Raw genomic sequence first — 18,403 nt, 5'->3', positions numbered from 1 at the left:
GTATGCTGATGACTGGAGCTTCGAGAGGCAATGGCATCATTCACATTGTTTGGTAGGGCAGGGAGCTCTGTCTAAAAATTTCCCCATGGTAAAATAACTTCAGCTAACGTATAAAGGTGGTGAAAAAAATAATTGAGCTACCTCGGTAACATTCATTCTTGGTTCGGAACAAATGAAGGCTGACTGGACAGCACCAAATTAGAAAAGAAACATAACATCATTGTGGAAATTTATTAGTGCTCTCTATATGGAATTTACAATTATCTCATTGTAAATCTCTGTAGGACATAAAAATCCTCAATAAAATGATGATTACGGCGTGTGACCTGCAACTTGAACCCTTTCGCTAAACCTGTCACGACAAAAAATTCAAGATGATATATTTTCCTAAAAAATATCTCGATAAACAATATGTTGTTTTCTATGCCTCTGAAATCATGAAAAATAAGGCCAACCCACAAGCTGCAAGACTGTGTTTCATCCACTGAAGATTCACCCTCCACCTGTCAGTCAAATATCTGTCACTGAATTAAATACTGGCTGAATAACCTATATCTGAGGTTATGCTTAATAAACAGTTAACTTTGTGTTATTTGGGGACGAACACATCAAAAGTCAGAGCGAGGAGCTGACATTTTAAATGACTTTGCCGCGGTGGAGCAAGCTGTTTAGCTCCTTACCTCGCCAGCTAATTAGCTCGGAGGCTAGCGAGCATAATAAACAATTAACGTTCCAGAGTTTGTGTTAATTGGGGACTAACACAAACAACAACTCGCCACTTCTGATCTTTTTAAATAACATCGCCTTGGTGGAGCAAGCTGTTCATCTTCTAAGTTTGGAGCAAGGTGCTGACGTATTATATATGGCATCGTCACGGTGGTGAGAGCTATTATCTATCACGTTAGCTCGGGGGCTAGAAAACTATAAAAAGTTAACCTTCCCTTAAATCTGTTGTGTGCTATGCGCTGCACATAGAGCAAAGCTGTGGAGTATTGGACAGAGACAACCCCGGTACCACACGACGTTACACAAGCCCACTAGTGGCTAATGGGACAGCCATGCCACTCTTCATGAAAGCCACTAGCTCACCATAGCAGTTTCCGTAGTGCTACGCGCTGCACAAGGAGCTCTGGAGTCCTGAGCAGAACCAAAACTCGCCCGGGGGCATTCCCCGAGCCCGGTACCAGCTAATCATTCCACTCTCCCTTCACTCACCAAAACAGTCCCTGGGGTAATTGATAATTCGGAGTTCTGCTTTTCAATGATTTTTTTAGGTGCAAATTGCAGATTTTGACTGACGAACCGCGACGAGAAACCGCTTCATTCTGAGCCTTGCATAGCTTCTTCGCAACCAAATTATGGGTGGAAGAACGAGGTGTGGGCGCAGTATTAAATTCGATTACCTCCACTGTTGTGAATTCAAGAATTGCTCACTAGACAAGATAAATAAAAGATGTATGTTTTTTTTTCTAATTTTACATTTAGTTGGGCAGCCACTTCAGAGAGCCACCTACAGAGTCAGGGGCGTCGTTGATTTATGACGGCAACGTAACCCCAATTAGCATGTAAATCGGAACAAGCTACAGTCTGCCACCATCCTACACTAATGCATGAGTAAGGTCAGGAATATAGTAAATTTTTGCATGACAAACTCTTCTTGGCAATAAATATAAAACAAAGATGAAAAACTAATAAGCACGGCGTTAACTGAGTGTGCCTTCTTGTCCCTTGTGACCAAGTTAGTTTGTTGTATGCTGTTTTTAACCACAAATCAAAATGACAACATAAACAAGGGTTACATCGTAAAGTAGATGATTATACAATAACCCGCCTTAATATTACGTTTCACTGATTGCTGTCCTGCTGTATCACAAATTTTTTTGGTAAGTGGTATTGCGGTAGTTGGGTTTTCTTTGTGCTGTTTGTATGATTTTCCCGTTGTCTGTTGCTCTTGCTCTTTGTCTGGATATTATGTATGTTTTTTAATGGGTTTGTATTGTTTTGAAGGTGCGCTGAAAGACCTTTAAAAAGTTTGAAGTGCTGTGAATGTAGTATGTAGTAATGTATTATCTCTACATTGCAGAATTTCACTTATTGCGGGGTGAGGGAGGATGGGGTGTGTAACCTAATCCCAACGATGGAGGCGGGATTAGTGTATATCGCAGGACTATATAACATAATCTAGCACACCACTACATACATACAAACTGTGCAATGAACAGAATTCATAATTCTTTCAGACCTGCTTTCCACTATTTTCCATGTTCAGAACTCCGCCTCCCATTCTTCCTTACTCCCTTCAAAGCCAACAATGAGAAAGCCGAAAGAACAGAGCCTTCCGCACAGTGCAAACGCCACTCCGAGTAATCTTTGAAAGTACAAAAGGTTCACCGTTGCAAGTCCATAGGTGTCACTCCTGCTTTCACTCGACATCATCTAATGACTAAGACTGCAGTCTTTGCTGTATCACGACCCGGACGGTGAGTCAGCACCCTGACCCTGTAACCACTCACACACACACACACACACACACACACACACACACACACACACAGGATTTAGCATATGATGCAGTCAAACATTCATATTCCTGACACGGAGAAACACCCCCTCAGCCCCACAACCTGGATCCCCTACTCTCTCTCTTTCTCTTTCAGTCAAACACTGCGTCGTGACTAGAGGCGATGTGTTCTTTTTAATATGCGCAGACGACTGTCTGAAGATCACAGCGGCGCGCTGGCACACGCGGCAAGGGAGTGCGCACCCCCATTGGTGTATACTTTGCGTGTCTCTGTGAGTAACCACCTCATACGGCAAGAAGCACTTTGATCCCCAACAAGTTCACCCGCTGTGCAACGAGACGGGCCTACATTACCCACAATCCTGCTGTCATGTTACACGCTCTGTCATTTCCTGTGCAACAGTTTGTTTTACACATTCCAAGGGGCTCCCGTCACATAGCGGAGGATGACGCTCACGGAAATCCCCAAATCGCCACCACTGAAGCGACCACTCGCTCAACTTGTCAAGTATCTCCTAAAATGGTACACTTTGGAGATTAATCAAAAATGTGTTCAGGAAGAATATAAATCCCATGTCAAATTATCATGCAAGATTTCATTTTACTGTGATTCAAAATTTTGATCCCAGGTGACCGACGTACCAATGTTTCAGAGGTAACAGACAGAAAAAAAAATTGCTGTGTTGTAATCGCATCAGTTTTTATAACTAAAACAAACATTTCAGGGTAAGAAGTGAAATTTAGGCGACTGCCACTAAGCCGTCCCTGTACCGGATGGATATATTGTGCTTTACAGTAAACCTCAAGTGTAGTTATCATTTCATATGCACATTTGGCTAAAGAGCTCAGCCTTGTGAGTCTCTATCGCTGTAATCCACCATAGCTTTCACAACAAAAATCCAGTCGGCCGGTGCCTAGCCATAGAAATTCAGTTTTTACAGTCAAGTTATATAGTGTTTTACAATACAGGCATACTTCCTGTTCAGCACCAAAGGATTCACCTATTCACAGATTGTTTTTCTATTCTTTTTTTTTACGTTTTAATTTATTTTGTTTATCTATTTTGGGGGAAGCCCAGTCGCGGTTTTTGTGTAAAATGATGGTTGACAGAACATACCCTCTTATTTAGGAACTTTTTGGGGTTATTTCCCCTGCTCCACCATGCATCTATCATGGCTGTCAATTACTCACAGATTCTTGCTATTCGCAGTCGTACCCGGCCCCTTACGCTCGCTATTAGCGGGGTTCCACTGCAATACTGAACTCCTACTTTCAAACTGGTGACCAATTCAAAGTGTTGAATAGGCTTACCGTATTTTCCGCACTATAAGGCGCACCGCATTATAAGGCACACCCTCAATGAATGGCCTATTTGAAACTTTTTTTCATATATGAGGCACACCGCATTATAAGGCGCATTGAATAGACGCTACAGTAGAGGCTGGGGTTACCTTATGTATGCATTGGATGGAGCTGCGCTAAAGGCTCATTATTGATCCATATATAAGGCGCACTGGATTATAAGACGCACCGTTAGCTTTTGAGAAAATTAAAGGCTTTTAGGTGCGCCTTATAGTGCGGAAAATACGGTACTCTCTTTGATGTTACAATGTTAATAGCATTAATAGCAATAGGCCTGTTTGTTGAAACAGGCCTTTTTTTGTTGTTCTCCTGAAAAGTGATGGTATTGGATATACAAGGATTCTGCCCAACGCCAGAGGATGGAATGGAACCCACAGCCTTTCTCTTTTTATTATCATAATACGACTACTACAGCAGCCAATGTAATCTTCTTCATCCTTGACAATTGCACCATGTTTGTGTTTCAATTGTGTTTCAAAGCAGCATAGGTCTATGTGGCACCTCAAACGTTGTTTCCCAATAACGTGGTTTTTCTTCAGGATCGAGTCGGTTTGTGCAGAGGTCAGTTGCCTGGTGTGCGCACGGGGGTTTCTTTTTTTGCGACTGTCCAGTTCACATTTGGCTGCATTGCTCACCGTGCAAAGTGTTCACTTGACCTAACGTGAATGTTTTTGCATTGTTGGAGGAAGCGTACCTTTAAAAAAAAAAAAAAAAAACCACGCGAGCACTGGTTCCACAAACTCCGCACAGGACAGCCGGAGCCCAAATATGAACCTGACGTGGGATGACGACCGTGTTCCACTTTGGAGGTTGTCAGAAAGGAGAAGTAGCATCTTTGCAACATGGCCTCTCTCCCACCCTCCATTACACTCATTTCCCTTGTGTTTGTATTCAGTGAGGCTGTAAACAGGATGTGTTGTCACTGCACCCCCCCCCTTCTACTATCACAACCATGCACCCCCCTTTGCACCCCTCTCAACCTTGTGTCATATGACTCTTTTGTGACATCCAGCATTACAGACCAGCTATGTCAATGAATCCTGAGAGAACTAACTTGATGTCACAGTCTGTATGTGATGGCTGCCCCTGACATATGCAGCAAACAGTGTGACCGCAGGCTAACACTGCACACATATACACACATACACATTCCCATACACACCAGCAGATAAACAGCCAGCCAAGCCCATAGCAATAAAGAGACACAGCAAAAAAAAAAAAAAAAAAAAAAACACACAGGCACACACACAAGCTACTGTGAGCGGCAGACATCCATGTGCTTGCACGCTCCAATCACAAACCGGCACATGTGGCGGCACCGGCGAGTACAGGCCAGAGAGGAGAGGAGGTAGAGAGATGGTGATGATAAGGAACGGAAAGAAGAAGGGAGGTTAGCGGACGCACTCACCCCGTTTCTGAAGCCATCCCTCTCTGACGATGGTGACATCGCTCATGGTTCCTTCAAGCCGAGTCTGCTGCCGCTACACGCCTGCTCCACGGAGCGCCGTGCAAGAGGAGGAGGAGGAGGAGGAGGAGGAGGAGGAGGGCGGCTCTCCCAGCCTCGCGTCACTCTCCCTCCCTTCCTTCCTTCCTTCACCGTTCACGCAGTCGCTGTCTTTGCGACACAAAATACTCAGCGCGTGTGTGTGTGTTGTGGTGCTTCCTGTTGTGGCTTATCTCCCTCCCTCCCCGCTTCTTTTTCTTCTCGTCCTCTGCCGCCGCCGCCTCCTCTCCCGTTGCCTCTCCAGACCTTCCTCCTCACTGGCAGTGACTCAGCCTGGAAGGAAATGAAATGAAGGGGGGGGGGAATGAAACAAAATGATTTATTTTTCATATCCTCTGCTATTCAAACACCTTAAAACTGGACATTTGTACTTATATGCATTAAAGTCGGCCCATCGATGTCAGTAAGTTCACAGTTCAGTGTACCCAGTAACATTGGCGGGAAAAGAGGGAAAAAAGGTGATGCGGACCATAAAAACCTTTTGTCACTTCTCTGGCTGTACAATAAAGATATGAGACGATGAAAACACCAGAAAGTCAGCTTCGTGACATTTTGATGCCAGACAACTCACGATTTAATTACAAATAGACTACATGTTGGTCACTTGTCATCAGAGAAACTCGTGATGAAGTGATATGTTAGCCTGTGTTATGGCTTCTCAGTACAATATAGATAGGCAATAAAGATATATAGATGGATAGATAAACAGCACAAAGGTGTCTTTGTGAAGTCCCACCTCCTTAAAGCTCACATAGTGGTCTCTTATCATCAAGGAAAGTGATGCAAAATCAGTGACGAGCCAACAATAATATCCATCCATCCATTTTCTTTGCCGTTCATCCTCACGAGGGTCGCAGGGAGTGCTGGAGCTTATCCCAGGTCTCAACGGGCAGGAGGCGGGGTAATTAATTAATTAATAATTAATCCAACAATAATAATTAAAGCAAAAGAGAACTGGACAGCCACCATCAAAGACCCAATGTAAGACCATGACCATGGCTAGTCAATTGTTGTAAAAGAAAGTGAAAGAGATACGACTGCCTCTCCTCAGTACTTCGTACAACATAACTAAACAAAAGATATGTCAACAATAATAATTAAAACTCATGCTTTCCAGAAAGTCATCTTTGGGAGGTAATGAGTCTAGATTACCAATTTCACCCCCAAATATGCCACATTGGTCATTCGCCATCAAAATAAATGCAAAAGTGTGTCATCGTCCTCTGTCCTCGCCGCTCAGTCAAAAATTTGCTAAATCAGGGGTGTCAAACTCATTTTTCTCACGGGCCACGTTGTTGTTCCCGTTTCCCTCAGAGGGCCGTTATCACCATGGAACAAAAATATTTAATCACCTCATCATATTTACATCATCAATTTATGAACTAGTTTTGGAATCAGAAATCAAGGCCAATGTGTTTATCAACTATTTGCGTTTGGTAACACAAAAATGCTTGCACTATCTCAACTTTATCATTTATGATATATGACAATTTGAAATTTTGGTACAGATTTTTAAAAGAATCATCACTCTGGATTTGGCTTTGCGGGCCACATAAAATCAGATGGGGGGCCAGATCTGGCCCACGGGACTTGACTTTGACACCTGTGAGGTAAGTGAACAATAACTCGACAAAAATAATTGAAGCACGAGAGTTCCCGGAAGTCAGCTTTATGAAATCCCGATGTTGTTGCTTCCGATTATCCCACGTTGATCAGTTACACTGAAATGTCATTAATTTGTCCCAAAACACATTTTTATTGTTGTGTTTTCAATCCAGTAAAAACATTCTCCGTCGTAAAACATAAAACAGTAAAAGAGAATGGAAAGCAATAAACTGGTTTTATAAAGCGTTCTCATCATACATCCTGTATGGAGTAGCCTCGTGAGTGATGTGGCCTATTCGCTCCTTGTGAATGTTCACATTTTATATAAGGATGTGTTTGACTTTTTGCGATGTTTGAAAAACAGCCGAAAGTGCATCCGTGACTGTGGCTCTCCCGGCCCACATACGAGGGCATTACGGTACATAAACTACTCCCATTTCTTCCACTTATCTGAAGCTCGATCGTGAGTCAAATTGCGGTTCAAACAACCGAGTGACGGCTCGTGACTTGGAAAGCTCATAAATTGGGGTAATCGTGGGTCAAGGTACCACAGTACTTCCCGTGGGGACAAACCCGTCCTGCTGCTGTGCCGCTCGCACAAATGACTGCAGTTAAGTCTCCGGGGGCAGACACAATGCGACCTCGCTCGCCAAACAAATATGTCTGGCTCTTTCATTCATCTTGATCTGGCGCGCTGTGTTATTCCTGCATGTCGAATGATGCATGGAGGATAATGTGTCTGCATGTGTGGGAGGTGAGTGAGAATCTCGGGATTGTGGAGTAGAGCATGCTATAAATAGCAGTAAAATGAAAACATAAAAAACAGTTACACTCTCTCTCTCTCTCTCTCTCTCTCTCTCTCTGCCCAAAATCTCTGCTTCGGCTCTCCCCCGCATTGCTGGCGTGCTCACCTCAAATGCACCCCGCTTCACTACGCCGTATTACACAACAACAGCACCGCGCCGCCGTCGCTTCAATTGGGGGATTAGCGGTACGGCGGCTGAGCTAACACTTTGGGATACCTAGCGGCGGTCGGAGTGAATCAGTATTCGGATCAGCTCGCGTCTGCACTGCCGCCGACACCGACTTGGGGGGGGGGGGGCTGTGGTGTCATGGTTTAAGCAGGGAACACATACACACACGCACATACACAGCTTAGTGGGTAACAGGCTAATAAACTACATGTAATGAAAATGTCTCCTTTCAATTTCTCGGCTCACTGGAAGGAGAGCACCAAGTACAAACTGCGTTTTAGACAGGGGCGAAAACAATGGACGGTGATTGAGATGAAGAGCAAGGAGTTCCCCCTGTCACTCGGGCGGCGGTTGCCATGGTGATATCGACTGCCGGGATGCGCCAGCCATGCCAGGTGAAGCACATGCCAGGCGACATTTACAATGGAAATTCCGCTCTCTGACGCTTTAGAGGGGACATATTATGGAAAATTGAGTTTTGAATTGCTTTTATCCAAATATGGTGATTCCCCTTCGTCACACGTTTTTCCGTGGAAGCTAATGCCCAAATGCCCTGCTGCTTTTAACGCACCATTTTAGCAGAAGCTAGTAGCAGGCTGGCTTGATTGCGAACAGCAGCGTTGTGGAGGATTCCAGTGAAGAAGGCAGGATGGTGAATTTCTCAAGATGATGTAGAAAAAAAGTCTGGATGGCGGTTAACAGCGGAGGACATTAACAGCTGCTCACTGTAAATTACAGTTTGTGATGAAGTAAAGCTAAAGAGTCATTTGCGAGGTCACTGTATCACTGAGTCAAAAATATAATGAAGTCGAAAATGGGAAGTTGCCAAGCGGCGACATGTCAGCATTGTCAACTATTCAGGGGAACACATTTTCCGATTTAGTGACAAGTTTCAGTTTAAAATATCCGCCAATGAGCTTGTGTGGCCGGAAATTCCGAGGGGTTTCTCCACGATGACGTGTCAAAATTACCGTGTCACTGTTCCTAAAAATGTGACAGAAATAGCACAAATGGAACACTATTCAGAAGAAGAGCAATTCATGCAGTAGAATAGGTCATGTACTTTAGGAATCAATTGGGGGTTTTTTTTGTCAGTTTATTTTTATGGAGGATTTTAGAGGCATTTGAAGGACTCTATCCAGTTTTTTTTTTAAATTCCATGAAGATGGCGGCCAACTGTCACGTTGCTAGAATGAATAGAGTAACCCCAAAAAAATGGCTAGATACAGTACAGTCTCAACCACAATCTCTTCCAGGCGGAAGTGAAAACCAAATCGATATTTCCCATTACAATCAATGGAAAAATAAATAATGCGTTCCAAGTCTAAAAAATTTGGCTTTTAAAGCATTTTTTTAGCTTTTCCTGATCATAAACTGCATAGTAGAAATACATGTAAAGTGTAAATACTTCCATCCATTCATTTTTTTTGCCACTTATCCTGACAAGGGTCGTGGGGAGTGCTGGAGCCTATCCCAGCTGTCAACGGACAGGAGGCGGGGTACACCCTGAAGTGGTTGCCAGCCAATCGCAGGGCACATAGAGACAACCACCCACACTCACAATCACACCTACGGGCAATTTACAGTGTCCAATTAATGTTGCATGTTTTTGGGATGTGGGAGGAAACAAGAGTGCCTGGAGAAAACCCACGCAGGCACGGGGAGAACATGCAAACTCCACACAGGTGGGTCCAAGATTGAAACCGGGACCTCAGAACTGTGAGGCCAACGCTTTACCTGCTGATCCAGTGCCGCTAGTGTAAATACTTTATATAATAAAATAATTTAAGAAATATATTTATTTTTTGCTTAAATTATATGCTTTAGTAGTAGAGTAGGCTCGGCTGGGAGTTCATTACCATATCTGTAGCGACTCGGCCCCCAGCCTTGTAAACTTTTTTGTATTAACAAAAGTGCAGAATAACTTTAAACAAACAATAATGAGGGGAAATAAGAAAAAAAAATCACAAAAAGTAACATACAAAAACATTAATCGTAACTGGAGTTCACGAAATCTTTGAAACAAACAAAAATGCAAACTTGTTAATGGAACAGAGCATTATTAAAGTTCACAAGAAAAAAGCAATGCAAAACTATCAACTATTGTATCAAATCTCTTTGGTGGGGACTGACTCACCCCTTGGAAGTTTTCTTTTCCCAAAGAACTTATCTAGCGTCACTTCTTTGGAGCCATGATTGGGGGTTAATAGTCCTAAATAGGAAGAAAAAAAACAGTAAAAGTAGATACCGGGACATGTCTGCGTGCAGAGGCTGCGTTATACGTAATAACTAAGCGTGTGGTGGGTCAGCTGGTCGGACCGCGCGTGTCGTGCTATTTCCGGGTTTTTTCAGGGGCGTTCGGGTGCCGAGTTTCGTTCGAAAACCGGTTTGTTCAAGAACCGAGTATTCACTGTAACTGGAAAAAGGCTGTGGTGAATGAATTTATGATGCATGCTTTGGAATGCAGGGGAAGCCAGAGTACACGGAGAAAACCCACACAATCATGGAAAAGAACTCCCCATTAGAAGGTCACAGCTGAGATTGCGACTTCAGAGTGTACCCCGCCTCTCGCCCAGAGTCAGCTGGGATGGGGTCCAGCACGCCTGCGACCCAAGTGAGGATAAGCGGTGCAGTAAATGAACGGATAAATAAATGAATCCCGTAACATTAAAATTAGCTACTCTCCAACATTGCCTGCAGGGATGGGACGCCAAACTAGAGATCACACGGGGTGCTGTGGAAAATTATCTAATTTCACTTTGTCAGAATTCTTTGTTCGCATGTCAACAATATAAAATGACAGTTGCAATACATACAACAGAATACATAATATCTCACTTTTGGTTTGGTGCTGTGGTGTGAGGTTTTTTTATTTTTTAGGAAAATGTTGGGAAACACTGTAGTCCCCCCAGCTACCCCTGCATTAAAAAGTGGGACAGGACTCCATTTTGCTCTCTCCACTTGACTCAATGCTGATGTACAAAATCATCATCATCATCATCATCAACGTCACTGACTGCCAAACTGACGCACGTTGCCCCCCTTCCAGTGTCACCATAATAAACAGTTACGTATGTCATGACACTGATGCTATCGTGAGACGGCCTTATTATCTGGACCGTATCGTAACAACTAAACCAGCACAACACGCAAACAGCCATGTTGTTAGGTTAGCATGCTGGCTAGGTTTACCTAAAGCAGCAGGTGCAGTCTTCGTACCCCCGTTTTCCTCTGCGTCTCTCCCTCGTCTTTTTAAAGAAAAAAAAAGTCCTCTTCGTTTAGGATTTTGTCTTATTTACAATCTCCGAATCCCGAATGTCGAGGTGTTCACCCCTCGCGGGTTCCCTGACGACGTTACCGCATCAACATCCTCTTGTTTTGACTTTCGGGGGAAGCTCCTGACGTCACGCGGAGACCCCCCCTCCTGCGCCCTCCCTCTCCGTCCTTATCCTCCAGCTCACGCTCAAATGACACGCCAGCATCCTACCTTCGGGTGTTCACTTGGTTCTTCTTGAGGTTCCCGTAGTCTCGTTTTTTGAAAAGCGGTCGCTCACCACTGGCCAGTCGAGCGCATCATCTTCATCTTGTTCCAACATCCCGCGCGGCCCCGTTGGACCGGGAAGACAAATATCGCGAGATTTAATGCTCTATTGAGTTCAAAGGGTTTACGGTTAACTAATGGGCTCATTTGTGGGCCATAAACACATCTGACAGCTGATGATTTATTTTTCGAGTAAAAAAAAATTCCATCCATCCATTTTCTTGTGTCGCTTATCCTCACGAGGGTCGGGGGAGTGCTGGAGCCTATCCCAGCTGTCAACAGGCAGGAGGCGGGGTACAGCCTGAACTGCTTGCCAGCCAATCGCAGGGCACATCGAGACAAACAGTCGCACTCACAATCACACCTATGGGCAATTTAGACTATCCAATTAATGTTGCATGTTTTTGGGATGTGGGAAAAAACCGGAGTGCCCGGAGGAAACCCACGCAGGCACGGGGAGGACATGCAAACTCCACACAGGCGGGTCCGGGATCGAACTCAGGACCTTAGAACTGTGAGGGCAACGGTTTCCAGCTGAACCACTGTGCCTAAAATTTTTTTTTTTTAAATTAAAAATGCAAAAATTAAAAGTTAAAAAAAATCTTATTTTCCTTTTTAAAAAATATGTCAAATTAAAAAATGTAAAAATTAAATCTGTAAATTATTATACAATTTACATCCATTTCACACCTCTTCAATTATATTTATTTCTTGGGACATTTTTAGCAAATTTAGCAGCAGGGGTCACCAGGCTTTTTGAAATTGAGAACTATATCTAGAGTGCAAAGTAATGCAAGGGGCTACCAGTTCAAAACACACACTTCTAAAAGAAACTAATTCGCTAAAAAAAATAATAATAATAATTATAATATTTACAATTTGTTAACCAATTTGTGCTGTTTGATTGCGGTGGGGTGCAAGCAAGAGGTCAACTTAGGAGAGCAGGCATACTCTCCCAAGTATTAAAAAAAATGCAAGAAGCCAAGTATTTAAAAAAATGCAAGCAAGGTTCGTGGAAATATCAAAATACTAAACCAGTTTAGAGTATAGTCCGCCTTTCCCCCGAAGTTGGCTGGGTTAGGTTCCGGCGCTCCCGCGACCCTTGTGAGGATAAGCGCCTTGGAAAATGGATAAGGATATCTGGAATAACTAAGTGGCTGTGATATTAAGAATTCCCTTAAAGAACTGGTGCGATAAGATAGAACAGAGAAAATAAAAGTACATCATCATAGATAACAGAAAACACTCCACATCTGTTTGGACGCCAGACTGACTGAGTGGCGTATCACATGGCCGCTGGACGGTGACCTAATTCTGCGTGGAAAAAAAATTGTTTATAAGGACAACAAAGCAGAAAAGCGCACAAAAATGTGTTACTTAATTCCGAACGATCCTGAGATAAGATTAAAGCATTTGATGACGCATTTAGTTGTGTCACTATTGTTGATATAACACACTGTGTTTGATTATGATGACACAATGCTTTGTGTTTTTGATAGTTGGGCCGGGCATGTGACAGCGTGCAAAAAGAAAAAAATAAATTGGAGGAAACATTTTGAGGTCAAATTGGATAAACAGGATATTCTTTGAAAAAACATTTTGCTTCACGAACAATACACATTCCTCTGGATTCCTACGTATGTACCCCATGTTTTATATGTCCACAAAAGGCCTCGTTCTCTCAAATATTGTCCACAAATCTGTCCCAATCTGTGTTAGGAAGCAGTTCGGCTCAGACTGGGCCTCAAAATTTCTGATCCTCACGTCACTCACTCTCGAGCTCGTGCACGTGACGTCACCATTTTCATGGCGCCATAAGAGCTGCTCGACAGTGTGGGAGACTGAACCGGAGCAGAATATTCACAATGCCCGAGACCTGACGTGCTGTTTTTTGTCACAACAGACGAGACAGATATTCAAAGAGATCATTCTATCGAATACCAGCTGAAAAGACCAGAAAATATTGATGGATTTCGGTAATTAAACGTGATGGATGGAACACACCTAAATACACATGATTGTGTAGCGATCACGTCACTTCAGGTAGGAATTATTCTTCTCAATCTCAAATTCCCAAGAAGTAGTTATAATGCCTAGCTGGCAAATTTGAGAATAATGCGTTTAAAAAAAAACAAAAAAACAACAACAGGGTATCGTCTCCAACGTACACGGAAGCGTGTTGCGGCCACATGTTAAACTTCGATAAACCTCTCCCCGACAGACTTTTTTTTTTTTTTAAATATGTATTGTTCTCAAATGAGTCCAATGCGTATTTAAAAAAAAAAAATAAACCGTCGGTCACACAGTGGTTTACGCAGGTTAACGTGTGGCCGCAACACGCTTCGTGTATGGAGTAGCAAATGAGCCAACTTGGCATTATAAGTACTTCTTGGGAAACGCTACGGAGGAGCCGACTCGCTTGTCCTCTATTTTTTTTTCCAATAATAGTTAATGACTGCGAGTTTCTATAAAACCAGGGGTCATTTATTTAAATATTGGTATTTGTATTGAATATTAGTTGCTTTACGGCCATGCTACCCTGAGAACACCCAACCTCGTCAGATCTCAGAAGCTAAGCGGGTTTGGCCCTGGTTAGTACTTGGATGGGAGACCACCTGGGAATACTGGGTGCTGTGAGCTTCTCTCCCCGGCCGGCTAAAAGCAGAGGGGTTGCGTGAGGAAGTGCATCCGGCATAAAACTGTGCCAAACAAATATGCGTTCATCTAAGATGACATGTTGTGGCGACCCCAAACGGGACAAGCCGAAAGGAAACGAAGAAGAAGAAGTATTGAATACGAGCTGAAAAGATCGATGGATTCCGGCAAAGGTTAACGTGTCGCCGAACACGCTTCCGCGTTCACAAGCTGTCAAAACTGTCACTATGTGGGATTTATTCGTGATTGAAAACAGATCCAGCAACAAAGTAGTCGTATGCGTCCAGAATTTTCTACGCTATCAAACTTTTCCGTGTAAATCTCGACGACTTACTCACCAGATCCATGTGTATATCCAGTTGTCCAAGACAAGCGGAAGCCAATTCACAATCCAATTTCTTATCGGCGAAAACATCGACTTCGACACTAAATACGGGTCCGCTATGCCGAGTTTATCTCATTTTTCCATGTAACGTCATTTATTTTCACCTTCTAAATGTCAGACGTTATCGGACAAGACTCTGGGCGTCGTGCCACAAGACATATTTTGGTGTCGTCTCCAACCGACTTAGCGTTGAGCAATACATAGCTTGACCGGCAATATGGCGAGGTAAACAAAAGTAACGTGATTTTATGACGTAGGTGCACGAGCTCTATAGGCCACGCCCCTGAGAGGCGTCACACTCGTAATTGCACTTTGTTAAACCGGTTCATTTCTTCACATTCTCTTTCATGAGCAATATAATGAGAATAAGCAGAATCAAAAACATCTGGATGGTCAACAGTGCTATTTTTTGCCATCGATTTACACAAAATGAAAACTTTTATGGTGCTTTGGGGCGGGGGGGGGGGGGGTGCTGAAACAGATTAGTGGCTTTTAAGATCGGGAAATTTGATATATGAGCAAATGGAGTTTAGAGCTTGATCACAGGATGACTTTAACTCGTAAATCAAGTTGTTGGTTTATTGGCTGGCAGCCAGCTCAGGCTGTGCCCTCCAGCTCCCGAAAACCCATGTCCCTAATGAGGATAAGTGGTGTAGAAAATGGATGGATAGATTAAATAATATTATGTTGTTAACTCTTTATCTGCTAAACCTGTGCGACCACACACATAACCACACAGCTCAAACTTTGGCACAGAAGGCGAGTTGAGGCCGACCCAGTCAAAACTCAACTTCCGCTTCTTTTTTTATAACAGCAGCCCCTCCCCTTTCGTTCCCAAACCTCCCGTCTTTGCCCTCCACCGCGCCCACACCCACACGACATATTTGTGTTCCTATTTCCACATACCTCAACTCCAGCCCCAGCTCCCAAAGCTCAAGGAAGCAGAAGCTGTCCCCTTCAGCCCCGTCACCCGGGGTGGCTTTGAAGAGACAGAGGGGTCAGCGCGGCCCAGGAGACCCGCAGAGAGGTAAGGACAGCTGCGGTCGGACGGACCCCCGTGCGCTAGGTGAAGTGGGGGTCCACAGACATGCATGCATTTATATTTATATAGACGGAACAAGAGCAGCTGCAGTCAGAGCGTTCAAGGTGTGCAGTGCAGCAGCAGCGCTCCGCAGCCAGCATGGTCCAACATGCCTACACAGGTCTCTTCTGGGTCAGCTCCTGTGCACCGGCGTGTCTAATGGAGGCTGCGCATAACCAGATGACCGCACACACGACACACCTAAAGCAGTCACGCCAACGACGAGCAACTTGGAAAAATACACGGCAAACTGGCACCGTTTCGCAATTACAATTCAACTACTTCTTTTTTCAAAACTTTTTTTCAAATAGTCAGATTTGGCTCACAAATCAAAATACAGAAGTGGCTTAAATACAAGTTTAATTTGCTCCATGACCACGCTCGAGAATCAAAACACGCATATCTATACCTCCAATCATCTTTTCCCACTGAAATGCAGGGACATGCCATAAATCTATTCCAACCAAAATTGCTGTGATATATATTTTATTGTGGGAAAAAATAGCTTTTTAAAAATGAAATACAGCATGTGCCTTGTTTTTGATGACCACCACAATGCTGAAGTCTGGCCCTCGAAGACAAATTTGAAATCAGTCCCGTTGGTAATATCCATCCATCCATCCATTTTTTTAGCCGGTTATCCTCACGAGGGTCGCAGGACTGCTGGAGCCTATCCCAGCTGTCAACGGGCAGGAGGCGGGTTACAACCTGAACTGCTTACCAGCCAATCGCAGGGCACATAAAGACAAAAAGCCACACTCACAATCACACCTTGGGGCAATTTAGAGTGTCCAATTAATGTTGCACATTTTTTGGGGGATGTGGGAGAAAACCGGAGAGGCCGGAGGAAACCCATGCAGGCACGGGGAGAACATGCAAACTCCACACAGGAGGGGCTGGGATCGAACCCGGGTCTTGAGAACTGTGAGGCCAACACTTTTACCAGCTGATCCACCGTGCCGTCCCTTTGCTCGTAATATATCTAAAATTTTTACTATTGATTCTTGAGGCCATGGAGCAGATTAGATTGACATTGCTGCAATCTGATTGAAAAAAAAAATAAAAATCCAACATCCACAGACGTGCTAGAAGCCAAGCAGGCAAGAGAAATGCTACGAAATACATATATGCATTGAATTATTTTATCCATAAAATAATTCTTAGCTAGCTGTATTGTGTGTATAAAGCAATGCAGCTATCATTTTTATACAGAATGATAAATGTAGATTTTTCTCTATGAGATCTTTTGTCTCTTTTCAGTGTGTTGTAGTTGGCATGGTTGGTCGCGTGTTAATTGTGTGTGTGTGTGTACTTACCTTCTGCTCATCAGCAGACAGGTTGCCCACCCCCCATGCCCCAAAACACACCAAAAACATCCCCCTCCCGCCTCCCCCATCCACTGCATGCCCCCCAGGTTGTAGCAGTCTGCTTTCTCAAGTTGTTCAGCTGTTCTAACCCCCCCAAAAATAATATATGGGGGGGGGGGGGGCTCGGTACCAGAGGAGCCAATGCACGTGCTTTCTTTTACACTGAAATAAGTGCAATTTTATAGTTTTTATTGCTAAATGTGTTTTGCCCCCCACTCCCTTATGTCTCTTAAGTGTCTGTAATCATGGGACACATGTCCCCCCCAAAAAAGCACTTGTGCGAGAAAAGCACCTTTGAAACAAAGACATTCCCGTTCATTGACATTAGCATGCAATGGTACATTCTTAATCAAGAACAAATGACAACAATTACCAGGAAATTTAATTTTAAAATTAAATTAAACACCCATCAAGGGGGATTCATGTTCCTTGAAATGATGTCACAAAAGGACAGCCATAGCCAAAGTCAACATGAAAAAAAAAGGACCACAATGATATACTTTTATCCAGGCATTCCTTTTATGAGGTGCTTATCCTCACGAGGGTCGCGGGAGTGCTGGAGCCAATCCCAGCTGTCATTGGGCAGGAGGCAGCGTACACCCTGAACTGTTTGCCAGCCAATCGGTGGGCACATGGAGACAGATAACAGTCGCACTCACAATCACACCTCGGGGCAATTTCTGATAAAAGAAAAAACAAGATGATATACACTGTAATGTAGACTTTGGATATTTAAAAATGTAGTCAGGCATGACAGTAAAAATGATATTCCATACGTAATAACATTTATACTCACACAATGTCCTATTATATTCTATCATTTTGTGATTTGACATTTTGAAACGAGGAAACCCAAGCTGATGCATTTTATAATGGAAATCCATAAAATAATCATAAAAATAGCAATCAATTATTTGATGTGTACTGTTATTGTCTAATGTATTTTATTCAGTTGAATTTTATACTTACTGTTATATTTTCTTTTACGTGTTGAAGCAAGGCAAATCATATGCAATACTGTACAATACAAACTTTGAATATGTATTTTTAACAATACTAGTGATATTCTATATGTAATAATATATTCATATGCATTTTATATTCATTGTATATATTTTAGTTTTGTTATTGTCTTTGTATTATGTAGTTATATGCATTTTATATTCATTGTATGTATTTTAGTTTTGTTATTGTCCTTGTATTATTATGTAGTTCATTCAACATGTCAAGGCAAATCAAGCTGATGTACTTTATAATATAAATTCCTAAAATAATATTTCAATTTTTGCATGTCATAATATTATTAAACATTAAAAATGTACAAGCACGGGAAAGTGCTGTAAGATTTAAGATGGTAGGTGTGTATTATGTGATTATTTTAAATAATATATTTAAACGTTAGTATTTG

General features: G+C 43.0%; 1 protein-coding gene and 1 pseudogene across 7 annotated transcripts in view; one reads left to right on the top strand and one right to left on the bottom strand.

Moving 5' to 3' along the window:
• akt3a (v-akt murine thymoma viral oncogene homolog 3a) overlaps window positions 1–12,072 on the bottom strand; it is a 72,292-nt gene extending 60,220 nt beyond the window's left edge. For 2 of the 7 annotated variants that reach the window (XM_061836521.1, XM_061836517.1), the window contains exons 1-3: window positions 11,159–11,428; window positions 10,104–10,178; window positions 5,292–5,660 (exon numbers count right to left, since the gene is read on the bottom strand). Coding sequence is in view for 4 of the 7 variants with exons in the window: in XM_061836517.1 (XP_061692501.1) it covers window positions 5,292–5,337 (46 nt within the window). In the remaining 3 variants the exon portion in view is untranslated. Of the gene's footprint in view, window positions 1–2,242; window positions 2,354–2,391; window positions 2,465–5,291; window positions 5,661–10,103; window positions 10,179–11,158; window positions 11,429–11,453 lie in introns of those variants that run through there. The other 5 variants (XM_061836518.1, XM_061836520.1, XM_061836519.1 and 2 more) reach the window with 5 other exon arrangements.
• A 1,956-nt stretch (window positions 12,073–14,028) lies between these two features.
• On the top strand, window positions 14,029–14,147 carry LOC133510316 (5S ribosomal RNA; annotated as a pseudogene).
• The last annotated feature ends 4,256 nt before the right edge of the window (window positions 14,148–18,403 follow it).

This window comes from Syngnathoides biaculeatus, chromosome 12 (assembly GCF_019802595.1).
Source record: "Syngnathoides biaculeatus isolate LvHL_M chromosome 12, ASM1980259v1, whole genome shotgun sequence".
In the NCBI taxonomy this organism is placed as follows: Eukaryota; Metazoa; Chordata; class Actinopteri; order Syngnathiformes; family Syngnathidae; genus Syngnathoides; species Syngnathoides biaculeatus.
Note: the sequence above shows the minus strand (reverse complement) of the source record. Positions and strands in the feature narration are given on the sequence as shown.